At 39.6% G+C, this 23,373-nt stretch overlaps 1 protein-coding gene across 2 annotated transcripts; it reads left to right on the forward strand.

The window, feature by feature from the left end:
* The first annotated feature begins 487 nt into the window (after positions 1-487).
* Positions 488-17,175, forward strand: LOC123766560 (protein disulfide-isomerase A5). 2 transcript variants are annotated; one of them, XM_045755810.2, is made up of 12 exons: positions 488-586; positions 1,892-1,963; positions 2,350-2,495; positions 2,904-3,108; positions 7,887-8,104; positions 8,682-8,850; positions 10,147-10,251; positions 10,678-10,848; positions 12,388-12,520; positions 14,036-14,235; positions 14,379-14,565; positions 15,456-17,175. In XM_045755810.2, the coding sequence occupies exons 1-12, from the start codon at positions 545-547 to the stop codon at positions 15,716-15,718; spliced, it is 1,911 nt and encodes a 636-aa protein (XP_045611766.2). In that variant the 5' UTR covers positions 488-544; the 3' UTR covers positions 15,719-17,175. The 2 variants fall into 2 exon arrangements, with proteins under 2 accessions (XP_045611766.2, XP_045611767.2); XM_045755811.2 differs by lacking the exon at positions 488-586 and adding an exon at positions 589-690.
* The last annotated feature ends 6,198 nt before the right edge of the window (positions 17,176-23,373 follow it).

A 23,373-nucleotide genomic window follows, 5' to 3' on the forward strand; every position in this document is an offset into this window, starting at 1 on the left:
TAAAGCGCAGCGTTTCAGGAAGAAATTGATTCATATTATCTCATGCTCGTAGGAAATGTCCCTTGTACTTGTCACTAAAGTTTCTATAAAATTGTTTTTTTTGGGTTGTTTAAAAATAGGGGGTTGCCGTGCTTATGGAAAAGTTAGCAGGATAAATGTTATAATTTGCTGACATAAGTTGTTGGGGGTTTTGGCTCGTATTTTATTATAAAAAAACAATTAATTTGAAGCTATTTTACAAATAAATTTAAATTTTCCGTTAAACTTTGTAGGATATGGATATTATGTTTTAAACTGTATATATATATTTCAAACTTTCCTGACAATAGTTTAGGGGAAGGAGAGTGTTATTCCCTAGGTCTGACAATTTGCAAATTATTTTGGCTATTTAAATGGAACCTTTTCACATTTTCGTTTGCATCAATATATATTTCGCAATATTTAGCAGGCTACATATCACAAATATTAAAAATATACATTTGTTTAGGCCGAGCTATACCACTAATCTTCATATTCCAATCAGCCTGCGGGTTTGACGTGGCCGATGAGGGAGGCTATGCGGCGCTCCGTAATATTACTGGCCCTTGTGAGTATATTACACCCTCCCAGCACATGCTACTCCCCTGACACACGGGGCGCTTAACCACCAAGCTGTTGCCCGTCCATAATGAGCGACAGGTTGAGTAGGAGGTCGGTAATGAGGATAAGCGCCCTCTCCGGACGTCTGGGGTCAGGGATGGAGTTGACCCACAACGTTAACTTGTGTAATTTCTAGCTGTTAGGGTCCCTTGGGTTCCGAGGTCCCGGGCCCCGCCGGTTGTGTCCCCTGGGTGGGTAGACTGGTATGGTTTGGTGTGGTATTTTTGGTATATTGACGGGTGGTAGCGGGTCTGTTTTCAGACGGCACCGCTCCTGTGCCAGGTAAGTCCACTACGGGCTCACCATAGCCCGTGCTACTTGGAACTTGTTCCGAGTAGCTTGATCTATAACAACAACAACAACAGGTCTGTTTGCTCACCATCTGGTCACCATTTGGTCCGGGAGACATCTCCCGTCACGCAGGGTGCAGTCGCGCCTCCACAGATCTCCAGTATCAGCTCTTGATACTGGTAATGGCTCAAAAGGGCCACCACTTACGGGGCTATTCGTGCCCGTGCCACCTCTTGGGTGGCTTAATCTTCATCAATCAATCAATCGTCTGTTTGCTCAGTTCTTGAGCTGTTAGTTACCGGGTCACTCTTATTGACCAGTTAAGAGACGATGGTAATGGGCTGGATATCGTGGGGTATAATGGGTATAACCCATCCTGGAGCATCATATCCTGGTTGGTATGTGCATACTTGTTCACTTAAAAATGGCAATACAGGTTTCTATGAACAGGGGACTGCTTTCAAGATTTTTAAACTCTTAAGTCCCTAAATGGTTGGGTGTGTTTCCTATCCCCTAATGCACCTGTTCACCTAGTAGTAGACCAACCCAGGAGTTAGCTTGTGGGGGTTGCAACCTGGGGAGGGGTCAGTAGTTCAACCTTAAAGTGGGGGGAGACCTTGATGTAAGGGGGTCCCGGTAGTACAGTCGGGTTCGTTCTCGACGCACAATCGAGAATTCCGGATTCGAATCCTGGGCGGGACAGAAATGGTTGGGCATATTTTCTATCGCCTAATACATCTGTTCACCCAGCAGCAAGTAGGTACTCAGGAGTTAGGGGCTGGTTGATACCTGGTTGAGGTATCAACCAGCCCCTAACTCGGGACAGATCAGTAAGTCGACTCTGGGGGGTTTACACTTTGTTTATTTGCTGTTTGTCCCACAACTCTCAATATCAGATCATTCTATTGATGACTCAAACATTTATTTATAAAATTCCAATCATACTTGTATACTTTTTCAGTTGTGCGGGGCTGTGGTGGTTAGCTTGGCAGCGAAGTCCCATACGTATGTCGAGAGTGTCACTGATCCAAAGGTGAGGTCAAATTGATTGTTTTAATTCCTGTTATATCACAAAACTGCTTTTAGATATTGTTGCACAAGTTGTACATAGAAAATGTAGTTTGCTTAGCCAAAATCTTCTATTATATAAAGTGAGCCTTCTTGCCTTGTCTGTAACAAATACTGTATACATGCATATGTCCCGGATATCTCGCCATGAATAATATGAACTGTAATTATTTTTCTAGTGATTAAATATTTAATAATTATTGATGCAATCCCATGATGTATAAAATTATATTCTATATTGTAGTGTATAGTATTCTTTATTATTTGAACCTTTTCAGGTTTGAAATTCCAGAAATGATACACACCACATGTATTGCTCCATGTTATTGAAGTTTGTTTGTTTTTATTCAGGAATGGAAGAAACTTCTCAGAACTCGCACAAATGTCCTGGTCTTGTATTCCCGAGGCAAAATTAAACAGGAGATAAGCAATGTTTTCAACGAGGTTTCTCGTGAGCTACGCGGAACAGCCACTTTAGTCCACGTTGATTGTTCTGGGTGAGTCCTGATTGCCTGTTAGTTAATATATTAAGGTGTATTTGTATCAGATTTACCAAAATGATGAACCTATAACATACTCTGTCCTTTCTCCTTTCTGTCCTGCTATTAGGCAAGGAATATGAAGGGACCAAGTGGTATAATTCTTAGTTGAAGAGGTGTGTGTACAAGTGAGTGAAGAGAAAGACAAACACACACACACGTTTTAATTGCCATAAACGCATGACCTTACTGTGCTGAGTAATGGACTGCATGTTATTGGGTATAGTGTAGTAGATAAATTTAAAAACTGGTAGAGAGAGATTAGCAAGATTATATATAATGTACAGCATCACAGAGCAAGAGCATGCAGTATACATATTTGATTTTGGTGTTATACCTGAATTAGTGTTCTCTTTATCTTGTCAGTGATGGTAAAAAGCTGTGCAAGAAGAACAAAGTAGAACCATCTCCATATGTAATGAAGCACTACAAGGATGGAGATTTTCACAAGGATTATGACCGCAGAGAAACAGTTCAGTCGATGTCGACCTTCTTGCGGGACCCTTCGGGAGATGTTCCATGGGACGAGGATGAGCAGGGTGCCGATGTGGTTCACATAAATGACGTTAATGTGAGTATTGTCAGGGACAGTTTGTATCGATGAGCAATCTTCATGTAAGTTTGTGTAGGTTCATGTAAAATATACTTGAAGCTACAGATAGTGCACGGTCATGGATATTTATGATAAATCCTTATACTGTATAACAATTTCCTTAACATCATACGTCCCATTGTTCATACAAACAGCTCTTAACTTGTATTAGAGCTAAAGAAGGGAGTTATCGGGGAAAAGGGCCAAGTCATTACTACTATATAACACTTGGAAGGGGTCAGGATAAAGATTTGAAATGGGACGGGGAGGAAAGGAATGATGCCCAACCATTTGGACGGTCGGGGATTGAACACCAACCTGCATGAAACGAGGCTGTCACTCTACCATCCAGCCCAAGTGGTTGGGGAAAGCATGTGTTAAGCAAAAACAAACTAAATCTAACTTAAAAGTGAAGGTGGAAAACTTTGAACTATGATCCAGAGAGCTCCAGAAGTCTTGTTTTCTTGCAGGGGCACCCTCAGTGGCTCCCAGGAGCTAGCTACCTAGATAGCTCTACGTATCTCATACTCAAACAGGGCCCTTTCAATTCATAAGAAGCATTGCCGGCTAGAAATTGAATTTGGTCTGCTCAATAGAGGCACAGGAAATCTGGAGATGCTACATCTAAAATGAAATACATGGTACAAAACACACTCGCTCATAGAAGGAAAACATGTGAAAAGTCAGAGAATTCTGATGTCTGGCTACCTGACATTTAGTGAACATGGCCAAGCAAATATAGCATCAGCCAGGAAAATAATGGGATGGATTATGAGAACGTTCAAATCCAGGGATCCCACCACAGTGTTAATACTGTACTATTTAATTCACTAGTGGTCCCATCTTGAGTGCTGCTTGGCACTCGCTCCCCTTTTCAGAGCAGGAGAGATTCTATTCCTTCTGGAATAGAAGGAAGGCAGAAAACATATTTGGGACCCATAGACATGATAAAGCATCTAAATTATTGAGATATCTCAAAGCTCTCAAATTATACTCGCTGGAAAGGAGTTGAGAGAGGTATCAAATAATGTATGTACTATACATAATTACTGGAAGGCCATATCCCAAATTTGCACAATAGAATACCATCATTCTGGAGTTGTAGATACAGAAGGAAATGCAAAATAAAGCCACTTGGGAGTAAAGATGTCATAGGCATAGGCATCAACTCCATTGTTGATGCACCTGGTACATGGAAACCATCTTATATAGCTTCAGGGAGCCCCAGTGGCTCACCTAGAAATTAATATTTCATTACATTTCATGCTGTTTATTTGTATTTGCTGTATTTTTTCTATGGCACTCGGTTGCACCCATTCATTCCTTCTGTCCTAACTTCCTTTTTACTATACAGAAGTTCTAGTCACAAAATGTGAAGTGGGCAGATTCTGGAACACTATTGACATGCAGATGTTGACACATTAGAAGACATAGTGGTAGGTTGTTGGAACGAGTTGAGAAGATGGTGGAGGGCCATCAGTAATTTCATAGCATAAAGTGATAAAGAGTACTGGGAAGATGGAACACCATGAATGTAGCGCTCATCCTGTAACTACACTTAGACAATTACCCGGTAGCACAGGAGACAATGGTTTGTTGATTTAGCAATTGGCAGTTTCATTGACTTTGAGAAGTACTTTGAAGAGGACTGGGTGTAGTTGAAGAAGCCTTCTCAAGGCTATTTTTGGCTAGATTGAGAAAACTTCAGTTTCCTCCTTGTACCCAAATGGTGTATTTTAAAATTCACCAATTACTTTGGTGCTAAATGTCAGTCTCCCTTAATTAAACAGAGGACTTACCAATGGAAGCATTCAGTTGCCTTGCTCAAAAAGGAGCTTCTCACCTATTCTCAATGCTTTATTTTTCTTAAGTGAATGCCATGGCTGCCACATTAATCAAAATTTTGTGAGTGAAACATCAATTTATGTTTAGACATACAGTGGCACATCTGTTTACGAATTTAATCTGTTCCAAGAGACTGTTCGTACACAGAAAATTCATAAACGAAAATAAATTTTCCCATAAGAAATAATGTAAATTGAATTAATCCGTTACTCACGCCCAAAAATATTAACTTAAAAATACATTTCATAAAGAATACTACTCATTTTTGTTTAGTATACAGGTACCTTACCTTTATTGAGGACTCCTGTTGGTGTATGGAAGACGGTGAGGAGGGAGGGAGGAGGAGAGGTGTTAGTGTTTGAGGGGGAGTCACCTTCCATTTTAACATCGGGCAGTGATGACATTTCTGGGGTACACACACTCTTACGTTTTGCAGGCATACCACTAGGACCTGGTTGTGGCTCACTGCTTGCTTGTCTTACTAAGAATCTATGTCTATACACACTTGGGAGTCGGTTGGACGAGCGGACAGCACGCTGGACTTGTGATCCTGTGGTCCCGGGTTCGATCCCGGGCACCGGTGAGAAACGATGGGCAGAGTTTCTTTCACCCTATGCCCCTGTTACCTAGCAGTAAAATAGGTACCTGGGGTGTTAGTCAGCTGTCACGGGCTGTTTCCTGGGGGTGGAGGCCTGGTCGAGGACCGGGCCGCTGGGACACTAAAGCCCCGAAATCATCTCAAGATAACTCAAGATAACTTATTTTTCCCTACATTTTAACACTTGTCTGTAGCAAGACATCACATTGTCATTAAGAATGTTAATGCAATGGCCTGCTTCAGCTTTATCTGGGTGAGTTTTTCAGGAAAACTTTGCAGTTCTTCCCATACTGCACACATTTTCTTAGAGGAAGGAATCTTCTACTGTCTCTACTCACAACTATTTTCTTAGGTTGAATTTTACCACTGACTTTCTTGGGACCCGTGGCATGATATATGATAAAGCTTTTATGTTCAGAAACCAAAAAAAAAAAAAAAAACAGAAACACAATGAAATTCTTCACAAAGAATTCAACCGTGGTCATCACTAGGCGAGATACACTGGTAAACTGAGCGTGCTGTGCCCAGCAGAATGGCGCGCTCGTCGACCCATACATGTATCAACAAACTCGAAATCCAAGGCAAACCTCATAAACCGAATCAAATTTTTCGAGGAAATTGACCTCGTATACCAAAATATTCTTGAAAAGGGGCACTCGTAAACCAAGGTTCCACTGTATTCAGGAAACGAGACAGTCGACTTATGTCATGCACCAGAACGAGTGCATCTCAGGGCTGGGACATCAAATGACAACCCACATCACCATAAGAGTTAAGAAGTGTAAACATATTTAGTGGAGGATTTCCTGGCTAGCACACAGTACTGTAGTACATAATATCCCCTCTGGGAAATGGGGTGAGGTGAGGGTGAAATTCTAAGATGTTTTTTTTGTAGATGTACTATAATTGTAATGTAAATAAAAAATTAAGTATTTACAGGGCCTATATAATGTATTTTTAATATCTGACTATTTTTTTGTGGAAACTCCCTGCCCTTGAGTGAGTGGCCACATGCAGATTTTTTCCCAAACATTTCAGATGACTTCATGATTAGACTCTTGTAGCTGAAGCTGAAGTATATGCCAAAGAATTAAAGGTGGTTTGACTACAGTTACTGTAAGAGTGAAGCAGTCGCTACTCTCCTGCACTGAGAACAAGTATGTGTGTGTAAACATTGTGGGTTGCTCCCAACAAGCACATACAAGTGAGAAAGTTATAATGAAGAAATAAGAACAATGGAAAGGCACAAAGAAAGATTGAGGATAATAAAGCTTAGGTTATTGGATGGGCAATATGAATGGGGAGAATGTGGAGCAGACCACAGAGTGGCACTACAGTATGAATGGAGCCCAAGCAAAGAAAATGACTATGAAAGGATAGCTTTGTTACTTTCCTCAGGATACACTTTAAGGGGTGACTGAGACGACCTGGTCTGATCTGTTTTTAAACAAAAAATACAGTATTTTCATATCTATCCGTGTTCCATTTCCAATCTCGGTTGGTTAGAGCAGATGCACTAAGTGTCATGAACAAAAGTTGTCAAATGCAGTTTTGTATTCCAAAAAATGAAAAAAGTGAATTGATTTCAAATTCTCATTAAAATAAAATAAAAATTAAAAATGTTGCCAGTAATAATGATTTAATTTGACCCATTCTCAGTGAAATCTCCCATTTGAGGATTTGTTGCTTTTTCTCAAAACATTACTACACTATAAAAGCTACTTTATCCACTTTTGTTTTTGTAAGAAAGAATCCTTAACATCATCTTTCAGTGTCTGAAGAGCAGCAGTTCCCACATGATGAGGGTTGTCTTAGTCTGGGGCCTGGAGATGACAGTGAAGAGTCCTTTTGCCTTGCACAAGAAATAATGTTCTGTCAAACTGCTTTTGCAAATTGATGATAACCTTCCCTAATTTTCTATTCATGGTTTCTGTTTACACTTTTAAGTGGGAACGGCAGTATACTTTGCACTCCCGTTTGTTGTGCATACACGTTCGTTCTTTTATCACGAATCACTTGTAACTGATTGCCTATGTGGAAGTGAAGCGTCAATAATTCATTTGGCATGTGATTGAAGCCTTGCTGTTTTTCTTGTTTTTGGTTGTTTGAAGCTGTGTACTGTATATTGTGAGTAACTTAGTAATTAACTTGTTCACTTTGGTTCATGGAGTGAAATTTAAGGATGAGAATGAGTGGCTGTGTGCACTTGATCCATTCTATGCCATGAAAATTTTGTGAAATATAATGGAAACAAAGAAATCTGTTAGATTTTTGTTTCTGGCAACTTAAAATAACTTTTTTTCTTTTTCTTCAGGCTCTTACAAGATTATTAAAAAAGGAGAGGACTTTTATGATGATGTTCTATGCTCCGTGGTGTGGGTTCTGCAAACGCCTGAAGCCAGACTACTCCTCTGCAGCCACTGAACTCAAAGACACTCACACCCTTGTTGCCATGGACGTCAACAAACCAGAAAATTCTGCGGCCAGGATTAAATATAACATTACTGGCTTTCCGACGCTTGTATATTTCGAGTAAGTCTGCAGAGACGTTATCCACTTCAGTATTGTAGAGTCTTGAATGATTTTATACCTTAAATATATAAAAGGCAATGCACGTAATATGATAAGATTATACTGTACTTATTTGTGGGTGTGTCACTTTACCGAGTTAAAAACATTAGCGTCACTATTTTATTTGCAAGATATGTTACAATAATGTGGTTGACAACAAGTAACTCAACCCACATATGCAGGCGATGAGTCACAATAACGTGGCTGAAGTATTACTACTATCCCCTACACCTGACTTTCCTCCTGAGCTCTCTCTTGCCTATTTATTGCCTGACCCTACCTCCTCATCACAATCGACTTGAGAATGGTCCAGGACGGACCGAAACGTCGTCGTCCCTTCAACTTCTAGTGTGTGGTCTGGTCAATCAACCCACATATGTTGTATCAACTTCCCCATGTCCCAATCTCAGACCAGGCTTCCTGGTTGGTAGTCGGGTTAACTAGTGTACTTCAGAACATTTTATGGTTAAGAAATTTCAGAGTTTGCCTTATATTACTATTTGCCAAGTACACTGAGAATATTAATTTTTCACTTCAGAAATGGTGTCCCAAAGTATACATATGAAGGAGAGAATAATAAAGCAGGAATTGTTGCATTTATGAAAAATCCCGGTAAGGCACCAGAGAAGCCCAAGGACGAGGTTTGGTCAGATACACCAAGTGACGTGACTCATCTCACAGACACAACGTTTCATGAATTCATAAAGGTGAGTGATGGTTTGCTATTATTTTTCCTAGTTTTCTTTGTTCAGATTCAAAATTTGTGCTTACCATATTTGCAGTTCTCTTTCTGATAGCTATCTCTTGTTTTCTGTACCTATTCTCCTATTTTCATATTATCAGTATTGTGTATTACCATACATAACTGTGTAGCAATGGTCATGCACATTGTGATTGGTGTCTCTCTGGATTGTCCTCTTTTTTTTTTTTTTTGATGCTCTTCTTCCAGAGGTAGTGGGGGCATTCTCCTTGGTGTGTCTCACGTGTCAGCATGCTGCGTAGGCCCAGAGTTTCTCTTCAGCTTAGCTCTCAACTTTGCCTGACTACCATTTTTGCTGATATTTGGTCACTGGGGTTTTGGCATTCGAACAGGGCTCTGGCAGCCCAGTATTTGGTTAAAGTTCTTGGTCCCAGTTGTCCATGTGTAGCTTTGGGCTGTCTACGGCCTTCCTTCTCTCATTCGTCTTAGTACCTTCTCCCTCTCCTCCTCTGGTTAGTCCTGTATTTTCATTCTCCATGGTTAGTTTGCTTCAGGGACTCATCGGAAGGCTCTCCCAAAAACTCGGTAGTGAATGTAATGAAATGCCTCATTGTGGTAGTCCCATTGGCTCCCTGATTCTCATCCTTCTTTCTAGGTTCTTCGGTGGGTAGATGATGATCTCCAGAACTGATCAGGGTAGCCTGGTAGTGGTCTGAATCCTGGGCTGAGCTGCCTGGTGGCAGCTCTTGGAACTAACAAGTTCAAGCTAGAAATCAATTGTTTCTTTTGGATCACTTGTGTAGTTGTTTGACGATTTTCAAGGCTTCATTTTCTGTGAACCCCACAGTTGTATGTAACAATTCACTGACTTGACTTTCTGAATGCTCTTCTAGCGGGGGAGTGGCGAATTGTCACTTGCTTCCTGCACCTCTGTGAGGAGGACCAGGTTCTGCCTCTGGTCCCAGTAGGCCAAATAGAACTGCAACTGATGTAACTTTTAGGTGGAGCAATCTCAGCAAGATCACTTCTGGGAGCCACTGGAGCTTTACCTTTAAGAGGCACTTCATTACATTCAATGCTAGGTTTGTGTGTTTTATCCCAGCATTCTAGTACTGCACATTGGTGTATGGAATAGCATCGGTCTAGCAACTTCTTGACAAAATGATTCAGAGCCAATTATATTTAACCAGAATTTTAGCCAGATTTGTAACAAAACTATTCAGTTGTACATAAAATTAGTGAATGAAGACATGTTATTTTTCTTCAAGAGGCTACATTGTAATCTCTCCAATTATCAATGCAGGGTGAAGCATCTGTACTTGTAATGTTTTACGCTCCCTGGTGTGGACACTGCAAGCGCATGAAGCCGGAGTACACTACTGCTGCTACAATACTAAAAGAAAAAGGGGTCTGTAGAATGGTTCACATTTTGTTAAATTGAATATTCATACTGTATTCAGCGGTGTCCCCTTCATCTACTATATTTCTTTTAATTTTAGAAGAATTGAAATAGCTTCTGTTTATATTAAGTAGTAAGTTTATAATTGTAATGGCTTGTTTTTCTTGATAATTACCTTATCTTATATTAAGTAAATTTGTATAAAAATAAAGTATAATTATCACGCGTGTGTAAAGTAGTAAAAAGTAAGCTAAAAGACAGCACGGAATTAAGTAATACTGTAGCTGTTCAATAGAAAGATATTTTGCGTTCATAATTTTTATATGATTATATAAATTGCCATCAGATTACTAAACTGTGTGTTTTGACACAGATTCAAAATGTAATTAAAATTCCTACACTTGAATATTATGGGCTTTACTGTATTCATTTCAGATTGTGGGCCGGCTAGCTGCTGTCGACACCACTAAGGAAACTAAGCTGGGTTCCGAGTTCAATATAAAGGGCTATCCCACTATTAAATACTTCAAAGATGGAGAATTTGCTTTTGATGTTTCTTCAGCAAGAGAGAAAGACAAGATCATAGAATTCATGTCAGACCCAAAGGTGAGTACTAGTATTTTATTGCAGTTTTAGAAGAATAATAATGGTAATGGAGCTTATTGACTACAGTATTTAAACACTGGACACGTTACTACAGGCAAGAGTGAGAATTGAATATAGCGAGTGGATAACATCTGATTCTACATTTCCTACATAAAGTTCATTGAATGGCCAGGTATTTAATATGCATCTAAAAACTGATCAAGTAAAAGATGTGTTCTGGAATGAAGAAAGTTTTAGTATGGACAATATCTTACGTCTTAGCGATGGAAAAATTCTGATTGGGCTTTATCTCGGAATTTTGAGAGGAACACGTACATTACAAAATAAGAATTTTTATACCTTAATATAGACACTATGAAGAAAGAGTATTTTCCACCAGACAAAGTTGATGTTTGCAGGATAGAAATTAACGACATAGTGAAAGCCTTACCAAACCCATCAGCAGAATCGGCGTCACATGTATTTTACAGATTTGCATTCTAAATTTACTGTAGCTTTATTTCCAAATTTGTAATACCTGCTTTGGTGAACATATTATACTACATTGTTCTACACTTTTATTTTCAATGTATAATTTAGTAAAATACTTAATTATTTGTGGATAACTGTACTGTATTTTAACAATTTGGTTTGTAACAGATAGATGTTGAAAAAACCAAAGTAGTTTTTTGTAAAAATTTAATACAAAAACACTTGTTACAAGATATACAACAAAAGTCAATACAAGAATACAGTTTGTAGACCATACTTCAAATAATAAAGTAATACAAAATTTCATATTTCTATTGTCTTGGGGGGGGGGGGGGGAGTTGCTGCCCCTCCTTCTTCAAAGGGAAATTTACGGAGGGTTCACATTGTCTTCATTAATTGCCGTTCGTGTTACAAAATTCACTCCCGTCTTGCTCCTCGTCGGCATTTTGCCGTCGATGCGTTCCAAGACAGATAAAGCAAACAATTTTTAAATTTCATCACACCATCTTGAATTTTCCTGAAATTTGGTGAAGTCAGTAACTTCATAAATTTCAAATTTAGCAAAAAGTTTTACTTGGACTGTCACGTAGATCTATTGTTTAGCTGGGATATACTTTTCTTATTTTTTATTTAACTTAAAAGTAACAGTTACAAATTTTTTTAACAAATAGAGGGCAGAGGCCATCTGAAAATTTGCCCCTCTCCCCTCTTTCCCGTATCTCGGGAACTAATTGATCAATATTGGTAAAAATATACGTGAGGACTGTATAAAATAAAAGATAAATAATTTTAAATAAAACATAAAACATGTGTGAATAGACTCTGGCTTCCTGTCTCCCCGACAAACTAAATTATAATTATATCTTCAACTTCACCAAATTTCAAGAAAATCAAAGATGTTGCGGTGGAATTTTTAAATTGTTTTATCTGTCTTGGAATGCATCGACGGCAAAATACCGACGAAGAGCAAGACGAGAGTAAATTTTGTAACACTAACGGCAATTAATGAAGACATAATGTGAATCCGCTGTAAATCTTAAGTTTTTGATTAACTCCATAAATTTTCAGGAGCCCCCACCACCCCCGCCTCCTGAGAAGCCGTGGTCAGAAGTGGAATCTTCGGTTGTCCACTTGACAGACGAGAATTATAAATCATTTCTCAAAAAGAAGAAGCATGTTCTTGTGATGTTTTATGCTCCATGTAAGTTAGTACTTTAGGTAATGTGATAAGAGATGATTGTCCTTTTCTGAATCCCATTTTTTTATTGTGAGTTTTATATTGGTCTTGTTTTTTATCTTTTTATTTTGTTTATGCATTTTTTTGGAGGCCATCTTTCTGTATTTATGCATTTTATTTATTTATATATGTAAATATATAATATAATATATAATACTGTATATATATAAAGAACGTACAATGGGTTGTGAAAGTACATGTGTACTTTCACAAATTCTTGCAGAGCTACTAGCACACATTTGATGTACCAGTTAATTGACAGTTGAGAGGCGGGACCAAAGAGCCAGAGCTCAACTCCCGCAAGCATAATTTGGCGAGTACATTACATATGACGTAAAGGGAAAATCACTTTCATTTTGAGTCGTGTAGTACCTTGTGGAATTAGCAGAGGCTTGAGGAATGTGTCTTTAAAGAAATAACTGCATTCAAAACTTCAACTACATGCCCTATTAGAAAGGGTTACATACATACATACTGTGTGAACTATATAGGACCAACCTGGATTCGTTGGAGTGAGGGACTCGTTGCAACTGGTGATGCCTTCAGGAGGCATTTATGTAATGCATTTTTATAGTACAGTACTGTATATTCAATTGCTGTAGTTGCAATTTTGTGCAAAATATGTGGAGCTAAGTTGAACTCTAATACTGGTTACGAGGTTTCTGTACCCACTAGAACTGCTTAGTGGTTCATAATGGTGCCTGCCTTTGATAATTACTTATGCCTAGGTGAACCATGCATCAGGTAAAAGTAAGTTTTCCCAACCATTTCTCTCCTCCCCAAGAATCAGCCCTCAATTGAGAGTTCAGAACATGTGCCCTGTAGTACAGCGGTCTATTTCCTTTCACCTGATGCCTTTGTTCACCTAGTAGTAAAGTAGGTATTTGGTAGCTAGGCAATTCTTAAGGATTTCATTCTATAGAAGGTCAGTACAGTAGTTTGCCAAGGAGGAACCTCCTGTCCCCAACAATAGAAAACCATAACACAGTGGAGGGAACAGTACATTGTGAGAAAACTTGTGGGTATTACAGGGGGCACTTATTGAAACAGAACTAACTAACCTGGAGATCATGCAGACCTTTTATTGCCCATATCCACTTAATAAAACATTATTGTAGTTACTTAAAGTCCCTCAAATTGTACTCCTTGAAGTGCAAATCTGCTCTCTGAAATAATTTCCTAAGATACCAGGAGTACACTATGTTCTCTTAAGATACAATTCTATAAACATGTGGGCCTAAAAGACCTAAAAGATCCTCCCTCCAAAAATATGAGGGGGGGGGGGCATAACCAGTCGACCTCATATGACGCTCGAGAGGGAAACTTGATAAACCCCTCCTGAGGGTTTCCTGGTTTCTTAGGTTCTTATCTACTTATTATACAAAGCAGTGTTAGGATATTTTACTGATGAAGTATTTCAATTTTTTGCTTACCCTGTTTTTCTTTGCCCACGTGATTCAATTGGTCATTTCCTACCAGGGTGTGGCCATTGCAAGAAAGCTAAACCAGAATTTACGGGGGCTGCAGACAGATTTGTGGATGACCCAAAGGTTGAGTTTGCTGCAGTCGACTGCACGGCATACCAAGCTCTGTGTAGTGCAAACGATGTCAGTGGTTATCCCACTTTCAAATATTTTAATTATTACAAGAACACTAAACCATATAATGGGGGACGAACGGTAAGTTTTTATACCTTTTTTGTGTGTATCTGTATGCTGTGAGTATTTTCATTTCTTTAAAAAAAAAAAATTGTCAATATTTTGCAGATTATGCTGTTAATTTCGAATATCTTGTTTATTTACTTTTTTCTTTGATTGTATAGGAAATAGATTTTGTGAAATTTATGGAAGATCCAGAGAATCCATTAAGTGGATCTCCACCTCCTCCTCCCTCTCCGCGAGAAGAGTGGGCAACCGTGCAGGGAGGTAACTTGATCCACCACCTAACGGAGGCCACATTTGATACGTTTATCAACAAGAAGGAGGCCCTTGTTATGTTTTATGCACCGTGTAAGTATTAAAAGTCTTGTAATGTTTTCTAATTACTGTACCTGTATTTAATATGATAAACAGTTATTCCAATCTTCGGATGAATTTAATGTAGTCTGGCCCATAAATTGAGCAAATGGTGGTCAAATAACTCTGAGATAATTTTAAAATCTCCAGATTATATACATTTCTGCATGAATTAAATTGTGCCATACCCCAGTTTTCTTGAATAATATATTACTATTATTTACTGAGAGACTCATTAGTTGCTTCCTAAGATCTATAAGTTTTGTACCGCAAATGTGAAGAGCAGTCACGTCGGACAGCCTGATCGACCAGACTATTAATCAGGATTCCTGGTCAGAGACCGGGGTCACGAGAACATTGATCCCCAGAATCAACAGGTATAGACCATAGGGACAGAGAGGAGCAGTCTTGTAGAATGAAAGAGAAGTGTCACAAACTTAACAATATGTTCCAAGAGGCTTAAAAAATAGAACCAGGTGGAGTGTCACTTGCTTCCTGTGAGGGAGGGTCAGGTTATGGCTCTGATCCCTGGTAGGTTGAACTGAATTCCACGGCTGATGTGATCTAGTAGTTGGGAGCTATATCTGTGAAATAGCTTTAGGGAACCACTAGGGCTCATCCAAAAATTGGTATTTCATTAGAAATAATTTAATTAAGGTTTTTTTTTTTTTCATTCCCAAGTACTGTACATTTAGTAGCTGATCAAGCAGTTTCTAGGAAGGCCTTGCCTTATGTTGGTGTGCGAGAATAAATAAAAATAAATCGTTTTGTTGGTAATCTACAAGCAACAGTGTGTTTGATATTTATAGTATGTAAATATTACCAAAAATGATAGATGTGACAATCACTATATTGGCGCTTGATTTTTATTGATTATATTCCAGGGTGCGGCCACTGTAAGGCTATGAAAGGAGACTATGGTCAAGCAGCTGTTGAGTTGGCTGCTGAGGGTCAGACGGGTGTCCTGGCCACAGTCGATGCCACTGTTGAGCGTAGTCTAGCCACCAGGTACCAGATCCATGGTTTCCCTACCCTGAAGTTTTTTAGACGGGGTCAGCTGATTACGGAATATAATCGAAGTCGTAAAGCGGCCGATATTATCGATTTTATGAAGAACCCTCCGTTAAATGGCAAGGACGAACTGTAGATGTGAGAAGTCTAGTTTTTTTATGGATGTGTATATGAATGCTGTGTGTCATTTGTATGCTGAGTTCCTGCAAGTAGCTGAAATGTATATGATGAGCCTTAGTGAACAAGCCTTATGGAGATTTTCCCCAATTTTTTTAACTTCATATTTATATCAAATAATTTTTACCCAGTTCAGTATTGGAAACAGAAACTTAGCTATGTTCCCAAATTGTTGTTAGGTATGAAAATATGTCAAACATTGAAGAATATTATATCAGTATTATACTAAATTAAGACCACAATGTTAATATTGGATTTGTGGCCCACATTTTAACATTGTTTCAATTTACCTGAATCTCTATTAGTTCCTTGAAAGGTGAAGGATGAGAAGTGTATGTGGTTGTATGTACCTTGTTTTAGTAACTCCCCAAAAAAAACCATGGATCAATTTTTATGATCTGGTTTAGTACAAATTAAGAAACAAATACAGTACTGACATTTCATGGGATTTTCTATGAGCCATGTTTTAGAAAGGTGAGATATGGTGTACCCAGGACTGAATAAATTACTTAATTGTCACAAAGGAGATATTCCATTTGCTTGCATTTTAAATTGTATTAGAGATACAGAATAGAGTTGCAATGCAGTCAAATTTTAATTCTAGCTACCATAACTTTAATGTTCAGCCATTTCATTGTAAACACGCGTAGTCGTAACTGCCTGAAGTGTCATGAAGTTTCAGTTCAAAACCTCATCTAGGCTTCATGTGTAAAAGAGATGCATTGTAGATAACTTTTGAGATTAAGTGCTTCATTTCATAACTGTTGTTGAGAAGATGGCTGCATGTAAGCACTACCATTCAATGAGTGCCGTCCCTAGTGTGGCCCCGAGTACTTGGGCCACAATTTGCCGAGTTTACTTACTGAAGAGGATACTTCAGCCAAATGCCCATTGGCAACTTTAAAAATCTTATCATCTTGACAAATAAATAGGAAAGGTATCCTTGTAAAATGTATGCCAAGATGTGACAGAGATAAATAAGTAAATATTTACATGACTTACCTTTGAAATATATATACTTGTATTTGGCTTTTGACCAATGACACAGTGTACAGCTTTAACGGTGATACAAAGTGTATGTATTGTTACTTATTATAAGATTGCAACTATTAATGTCCCACACAAAATGATATATTTATTACTAATACCTTCATTGGTTTCTTGATTACTCGTGCCGAGAGGTGATTGAATGAGTATCTTAATGGTGTACTAATTACTTTTAACTATTTTTCCGCATAATATGTTGTAATTCAGGGCGTACAGTGTTAATATTGTTTTAAGTTAAATTTGAGTTCACCGCCATTTAACGCTATTTATTTCTTAGGACCGTGATATGTATAAATTTGATCAAACTATACGGCACAAACTTTTTGACATAATTTTACAATTATAGCTTCAAATATATATATATATAAATGACTTTTAATAATATCCTTTCCAGAGACACGTCACTTTCATAAGCTCTATGAAACTCTACACCTTAAAGTGGACTGTCGTATGGTAGCTTATAGCACTGCATCTATTTAATAAGGATGAATAATTATACAAACTTTACCTATGTTGTAATCATTATTGTGGGAATTAAATTTTTTGCCAAGAAACTATTCAATCTTCTCATTTATTATATAATAAGGTGATTAGTGTGTGGCCCAATTGCCCTTGGTTTAATAAATTAATGTACAAATAATCAAGAGATAGAATCACTATAAATTTATCTTGATATCACTACTACCTCTAGTGTTACTTGTTATCAATAAAGCCAAGCATGCCCCAAGAAACACCTTGATCCTCTTAATGCTTAATGTGCTGTTATTAAGGAAGAGTTGTATACGTAACTGCCACTACTATCTTCCCCCTTCCCCTCGGGTGCTGTCTTGATGTGGTAAAGGGGCTCTTGTGCACTGCCTTCAGACAGGAGAGGATAACAGCAGCGGCATATGCCAGGTTGGCCAACATAAGAACGGCATTAAGGAACTTGTGTAAGGAAACATTCAGAACTTTGTATACCACATATGTCAGACCAATGCTGGAGTATGCGGCCCCAGCATAGAGTCCATATCTAGTCAAGCATAAGATTAAACTGGAAAAGGTTCAAAGGTTTGCCACCAGACTAGTACCCGAGCTGAGAGAGGTGAGCTACGAGGAAAGAGACTATGGGAATTAAACCTCACATTGCTGGAAGACAGAAGAGTTAGGGGAGACATGATCACCACATAAAAGATTTTCAAAGGAATTGATAGGATAGATAAAGACAGGCTATTTAACACAAGGGGCACACGCACTAACGGACACAGGTGGAAACCGAGTGCACAAATGAGCCACAGAGATATTTGAAAACTTTTTTAGTGTCAGAGTGGTTGACAAATGGAATGCATTAGGAAGTGATGTGGTGGAGGCTGACTCCAAACACAGTTTCAAGTGTAGATATGATAAGAGCCCAATAGGATCGGGAACATGTACACCAGTTGATTGACAGTCGAGAGGCAGGATCAAAGAGCTAGAGCTCAAACCCCGCAAGCACAAATAGGTGAGTACACACACATACATATATATATATACTGTCCCCCGACAAAACATTATTTCTAGGTCTTGTATGCACTATACATTTGAGCAAGCACTCCTCAATGTGAAACATAATACGCTGGTGAACACCGCCACCACACACCTGAACACCACCACCACACACCGGAACACCACCACCACCTCACACCGGAACACCGCCACCGTACACATAAATAATATACGAAGGCTTACACGCAGTAAACTTTAATGGGGGAGATCGATGGTGGGTTCTTATGTCGATGACTCGGACTCTAGATCGTGTTTTAGATACATATATTTTCCTAGGTTTAGTTATCTCCATATATCTCTGCATGCCTGTGTTATATATAATCTATTTCCAATATCCTACTATGGAAGAAGCACAAGCCGAGTAAAGAAAGACAGGACAGAATATAATAGACATGAGCTGTGGCCGATATTGTCGTAGGTTTGGCAGACCAAGCGAGCCGTCGCTTGTAGTCCGAGTGAGCCCGTTCAGCGGTAGCACAGGTTCTCTCTCTCTCAGAAGAAGAAGAAGAAGAAACTAAGTGGCTATTTATCCATTTTCCACCCTCAAAATTGTATCGACGAGTGGCTAAGCGAGTTGGTGTGTGGGGGGAAGCTGCCGTGGTCGCCATTCTCGGACCACCAGCAAGTCGACGGGCCGCCTCGACACTTTTCTTCGCCACTATGGTTAACCCAATTATTTACATGGACGGGGACCAGGTAGGTCATTTCTCGGATAATAGCTCAATATGCAGTAACTATAGGTCTCTGAACAGCTGAATATAAGCTACTTCCGTGTGCTTATACTCCAGCGCCATCTGTATGAAACTATGTTCTTACAGATTCCATCAGAGAAAATGTTCTTGCAAAACGAGTCAATCATTTTAAATATGAATATTTTTATGTATTAAGTACAGTTAGCTTCGTTCTCGAATCACAATCGGAAATCCTGGATTCCCTTCCTGGGCCAGACAGTTGGGCACGTTTCGTTTCACCTAATGCCGCTGTTCACCTAGCTGTAAATAGGTACTCAGTGGATAGTCAACAATTGTGGGGTTGCGTCCTAGGGAGGGTCAGTATTTCAACCTTGGGGGGGGGAGGAAGGGGTCACAATATAAGCCTTAAGTGTATATAATCCTGTAGTACAATCGGGTTCTTTCTCGGCTCACAATCGGTAATTCCCGGTTCGAATCCCGGGCGGGATAGAAATGGCTGGTCATGTTTCCTATCACCTAATAACCCTGTTCACCTAACAGTAAACAGTTACCCAGGTGTTAGTCAACTTGTTTGTGGGGGTTGCTTTCTGGGAGGGTCAGCAATTCTACCCTAAAGGGATTACACACAGAAATCACAATAGCTTGATGCATCAAATGAACAAATCCACAAGGGCCGTGACGAGGATTCGAACCTGCGTCCGAGTCATCCCAGACGCTGCCTTTATCGACTGAGCTACGACATGGTCAAAAGAGTTTTACTCTAAAGGGATCTCGATATAAGCACGTATTCACTGTCCACCGTCACCAATGACTTATATACAGGCATATCCTGTGTATATAACCAAATTTTCCTGAAATATTAAAATTTTCAAACATTTTCTCTTATGGAATGATACAGTTTTTCGTTGTATTATATATGATTGGGATTATTTTTAATCAAAACTAATATACAAATTTCAACCCATTCTCCCGATAAGACTGTACTTATTATAACTATGTGGACGATCGTACAAATATCGACGTTATGGACAGAATTTGGTAATATTCATTATACAGAAACCGGAAAAGAACCAAAACTAAAAACCAAACTTAAATATTCCCGTAGCCTAATATATATTATATAAATGTACTACTCCTCTCTCTCTCTCTCTCTCTCTCTCTCTCTCTCTCTCTCTCTCTCTCTCTCTCTCTCTCTCTCTCTCTCTCTCTCTCTCTCTCTCTCTCTCTCTCTCTCTTTCTCTCTCTCTCTCTTTCTCTCTCTCTCTCTCTCTCTCTCTCTCTCTCTCTCTCTCTCTCTCTCTCTCTCTCTCTCTCTCTCTCTCTCTCTCTCTCTCTCTCTCTCTCTCACTCTCACTCTCACTCTCTCTCACTCACCACTCACCCTAGTATTAGCATCTACCCCTGATATTGCAGATCATGCGCATGGTGCTGAGCGCTGTGCCATACTTCCTCCTGTGCATGGTGTTCTGGATCTTCCTACGTCTGGCATGGCGGTGCATCACCTTCCCCATGGAGGAGCGGTACAAGATCAGGCAGCAAGAGGAGGAGGAGGAGGAGAAAAAGAAGAAGTAAACAAATATGTAGCAGGAAGGGGAGAATGGGATTGGGAAGAAGCAGAAGCTGTACAGAAAGTAGGAAGAGGAGGAGGAGGAGAAGAGAGAAGAGTGCGCAATGGAGAACAGTGAGGTGGAGGATTGGGTGGAGAGTTCGAAGAGAAGAAAGGTGGAGGAGACAACGGTAATAAGAAGAGGTGGAGAACAGTAACAGAAGATGTAAGAGGAGGAGAAAGATAAACTGGAAGAGGAATATAGGGAAACTTTACGAAAGAAAGCATGAAAAAGAAAAGAAATTTTGAGAAAATATGATAACTAATTAGAACAAATCAGGTAAAGGAAACTCGGTAAAGGAAGAGGACACGCAACATAAAGAAGCAGAATAAGCAACAAAGAAGTAAAAACTCTCAAAATAACAAGAGACTGGAGAAAATAAAGAAAAAGTAGAACAAAATAATGAAATCAAGAGAAAGAGCTAACAAGAAAAAAAGAGAAGGGAAACAAAGATAAAAAAAAATAACACGAAGGAACGTAGTGGTAAGCAACAACAACAACAAATGCGACAATTAAACAACAGAAACAAGGACAGCGATAATAATGTTGTCAACATAGACACAATACAACAGCTCTATCAATATGGACGACAACAGTGATTTATACAACAACAACAACAGCGAGAACAACAACAGTAGGGGAGAACAAGAAGAAGAGAGAGAACAACAACAACAGCGAGAACAACAACAGTAGGGGAGAACAACAACAACAGTAGGGAGAACAACAACAGTAGGGGAGAACAACAACAACAGTAGGGGAGAACAAGAAGAGAGAGAACACCATCAACAGCGAGAACAACAACAGAAGTGACATCAACAATAACAATAGCCATTAATTGAATCTTCTCAAGCTCACGTCATGGACTAAGCTCACCTCGTGGGCTCCTAGGCTCTCGTCATAGCCTCCTAGGCTCACGTCACAGTCTCCTAAGCTCACGTCATGGCCTCCTAGGCTCACGTCATAATTTCTGGGCTCACGTCGTGGCCTCCTAGGCTCACGTCAATGCCTCCTATAGGCTCACGTCATAATCCCTGGGCTCACGTCATGGCCTCCTATAGGCTCACGTCATGGCCTCCTAGGCTCACGTCATGGCCTTCTAGGCTCGAATCATGGGCTCCTAGGCTCACGTCATAGCCTTCTAATCTCACGTCCTGGTCTCCCAAGCTCACGTTAGTCTTCACACACTTATGTATCGCTAATTTTGTCATATAAAAAGCAAATGCTGTCATACAGCAAGCACATGTCAGTCAGAAGGTAATGTTGACATATAGGAATGAAATGTCGTACAGGAAGTAAATGTTGTCGTACAGGAAGTAAATGTTGTCGTACAGGAAGTAAATGTTGCCGTACAGGAAGTAAATGTTGTCGTACAGGAAGTAAATGTTGTCGTACAGGAAGTAAATGTTGCCGTACAGGAAGTAAATGTTGTCGTACAGGAGACCCCGTGGCGCAGTGGTAAGACATTCGCCCCGCGCTTCCCGAGCGATTTGGCCTGGGTTCAATCAGGGGAGGATTGACTAGGCGCCAGTTCTTAACTGTACGCTTCTGTTCACCTAGCAATGAATAGATACCTGGTTGTTAAACAATAAAAAAAGTAAATGTTGTCATGCAGGAGGTATATGCACAAAGAAATCACATTACCGTGATGTATCAATCAGTAGGAACCACGAGGAGGATTCGAACCTATACACTGGGTTCTCCCAGGCAAACGCTCTCTAGACCACTACACCACGACACTGTAAAAGCATTGCAACCTGGGATTCAACTGAATCCTCTAGGGGTTTCCGAGGCTTCCACTGAACCCTCACCAGGTTTTCACACAATGCACTCTGGCTTGTAGTCGAGGAATACTACTTCCCGCACTTCTCTTCAAATGCACAAAGGAATCACATTTGAAAATGTGATTTTCAAATTTGATTTGAAAATCACATTTTCGCTATTTGAACACCATTTGAAATTCAGAAAATGGTGTCCTGCGGAAAGAAAATACCGTACGTGAAGAAAAACGTACACTGGGTAAGTCTTGTCGACAAAAGACATTGTACAGACAAAAATATTGTTGTAGTGACATAGAGTGTCATAAATGGATGAAATATTTCATTATCTAAGAAAACGTTGTCATGCAAGTAGAAGTCATATATTGTGACAGCCTAATCTAAACTCACTGGGGTTTGATACCCATCACACGATATCTAATTCCAGATAAATAGCCTTCAAAACACTGTGATCTCTAGTGAAACACATGTTCTGCATATTTCAAGATCTTATAATAGATGGAGCCGTCCAATAATAACCGCGAATTGTTCTAATTGAATGTCTTATAGGATTTTCTTAGGAAAAAATGTTACCTGAAGAATACAAACACAGGTGTCGGTCATAGTCATTATTATCGAGACTATAGCAAAGGTTCGAGGCACTTGAAGCTTTGTGAACGAATGAAGTCAATGTCTGGCCTCCTTTCTGATACATGTTTAATATCATATAACTCCTTCGTAGCTTCAAGTGTCGAGAATTGACGTCCTTTTTAATTCATGGAAGATTCCCGTTTCAGTCCGTTCAGGGCGAAACTAGACATGGCGAGATGGTACGAGATCAGGTGAGGAGCCAGCTGACAGGTCAGGGAAGTGAGGAGCCAGCTGACAGGTCAGGGAGATGAAGAGCCAGCTGACAGGTCAGGGAAGTGAGGAGCCAGCTGACAGGTCAGGGAGGTGAGGAGCCAGCTGACAGGTCAGGGAGGTGAGGAG

The sequence above is a fragment of the Procambarus clarkii genome, chromosome 62 (assembly GCF_040958095.1).
Source record: "Procambarus clarkii isolate CNS0578487 chromosome 62, FALCON_Pclarkii_2.0, whole genome shotgun sequence".
In the NCBI taxonomy this organism is placed as follows: Eukaryota; Metazoa; Arthropoda; class Malacostraca; order Decapoda; family Cambaridae; genus Procambarus; species Procambarus clarkii.

Excerpts from the sequence above, each read along its gene's own strand:
- LOC123766560 (XM_045755810.2), top strand. The coding sequence starts at position 545 with ATGAGGGAGGCTATGCGGCGCTCCGTAATATTACTGGCCCTT. Across the intron at positions 14,236-14,378 it reads CATATAATGGGGGACGAACG|GAAATAGATTTTGTGAAATT; the intron begins GTAAGTTTTTAT and ends TTGATTGTATAG. Across the intron at positions 14,566-15,455 it reads TGTTATGTTTTATGCACCGT|GGTGCGGCCACTGTAAGGCT; the intron begins GTAAGTATTAAA and ends ATTATATTCCAG.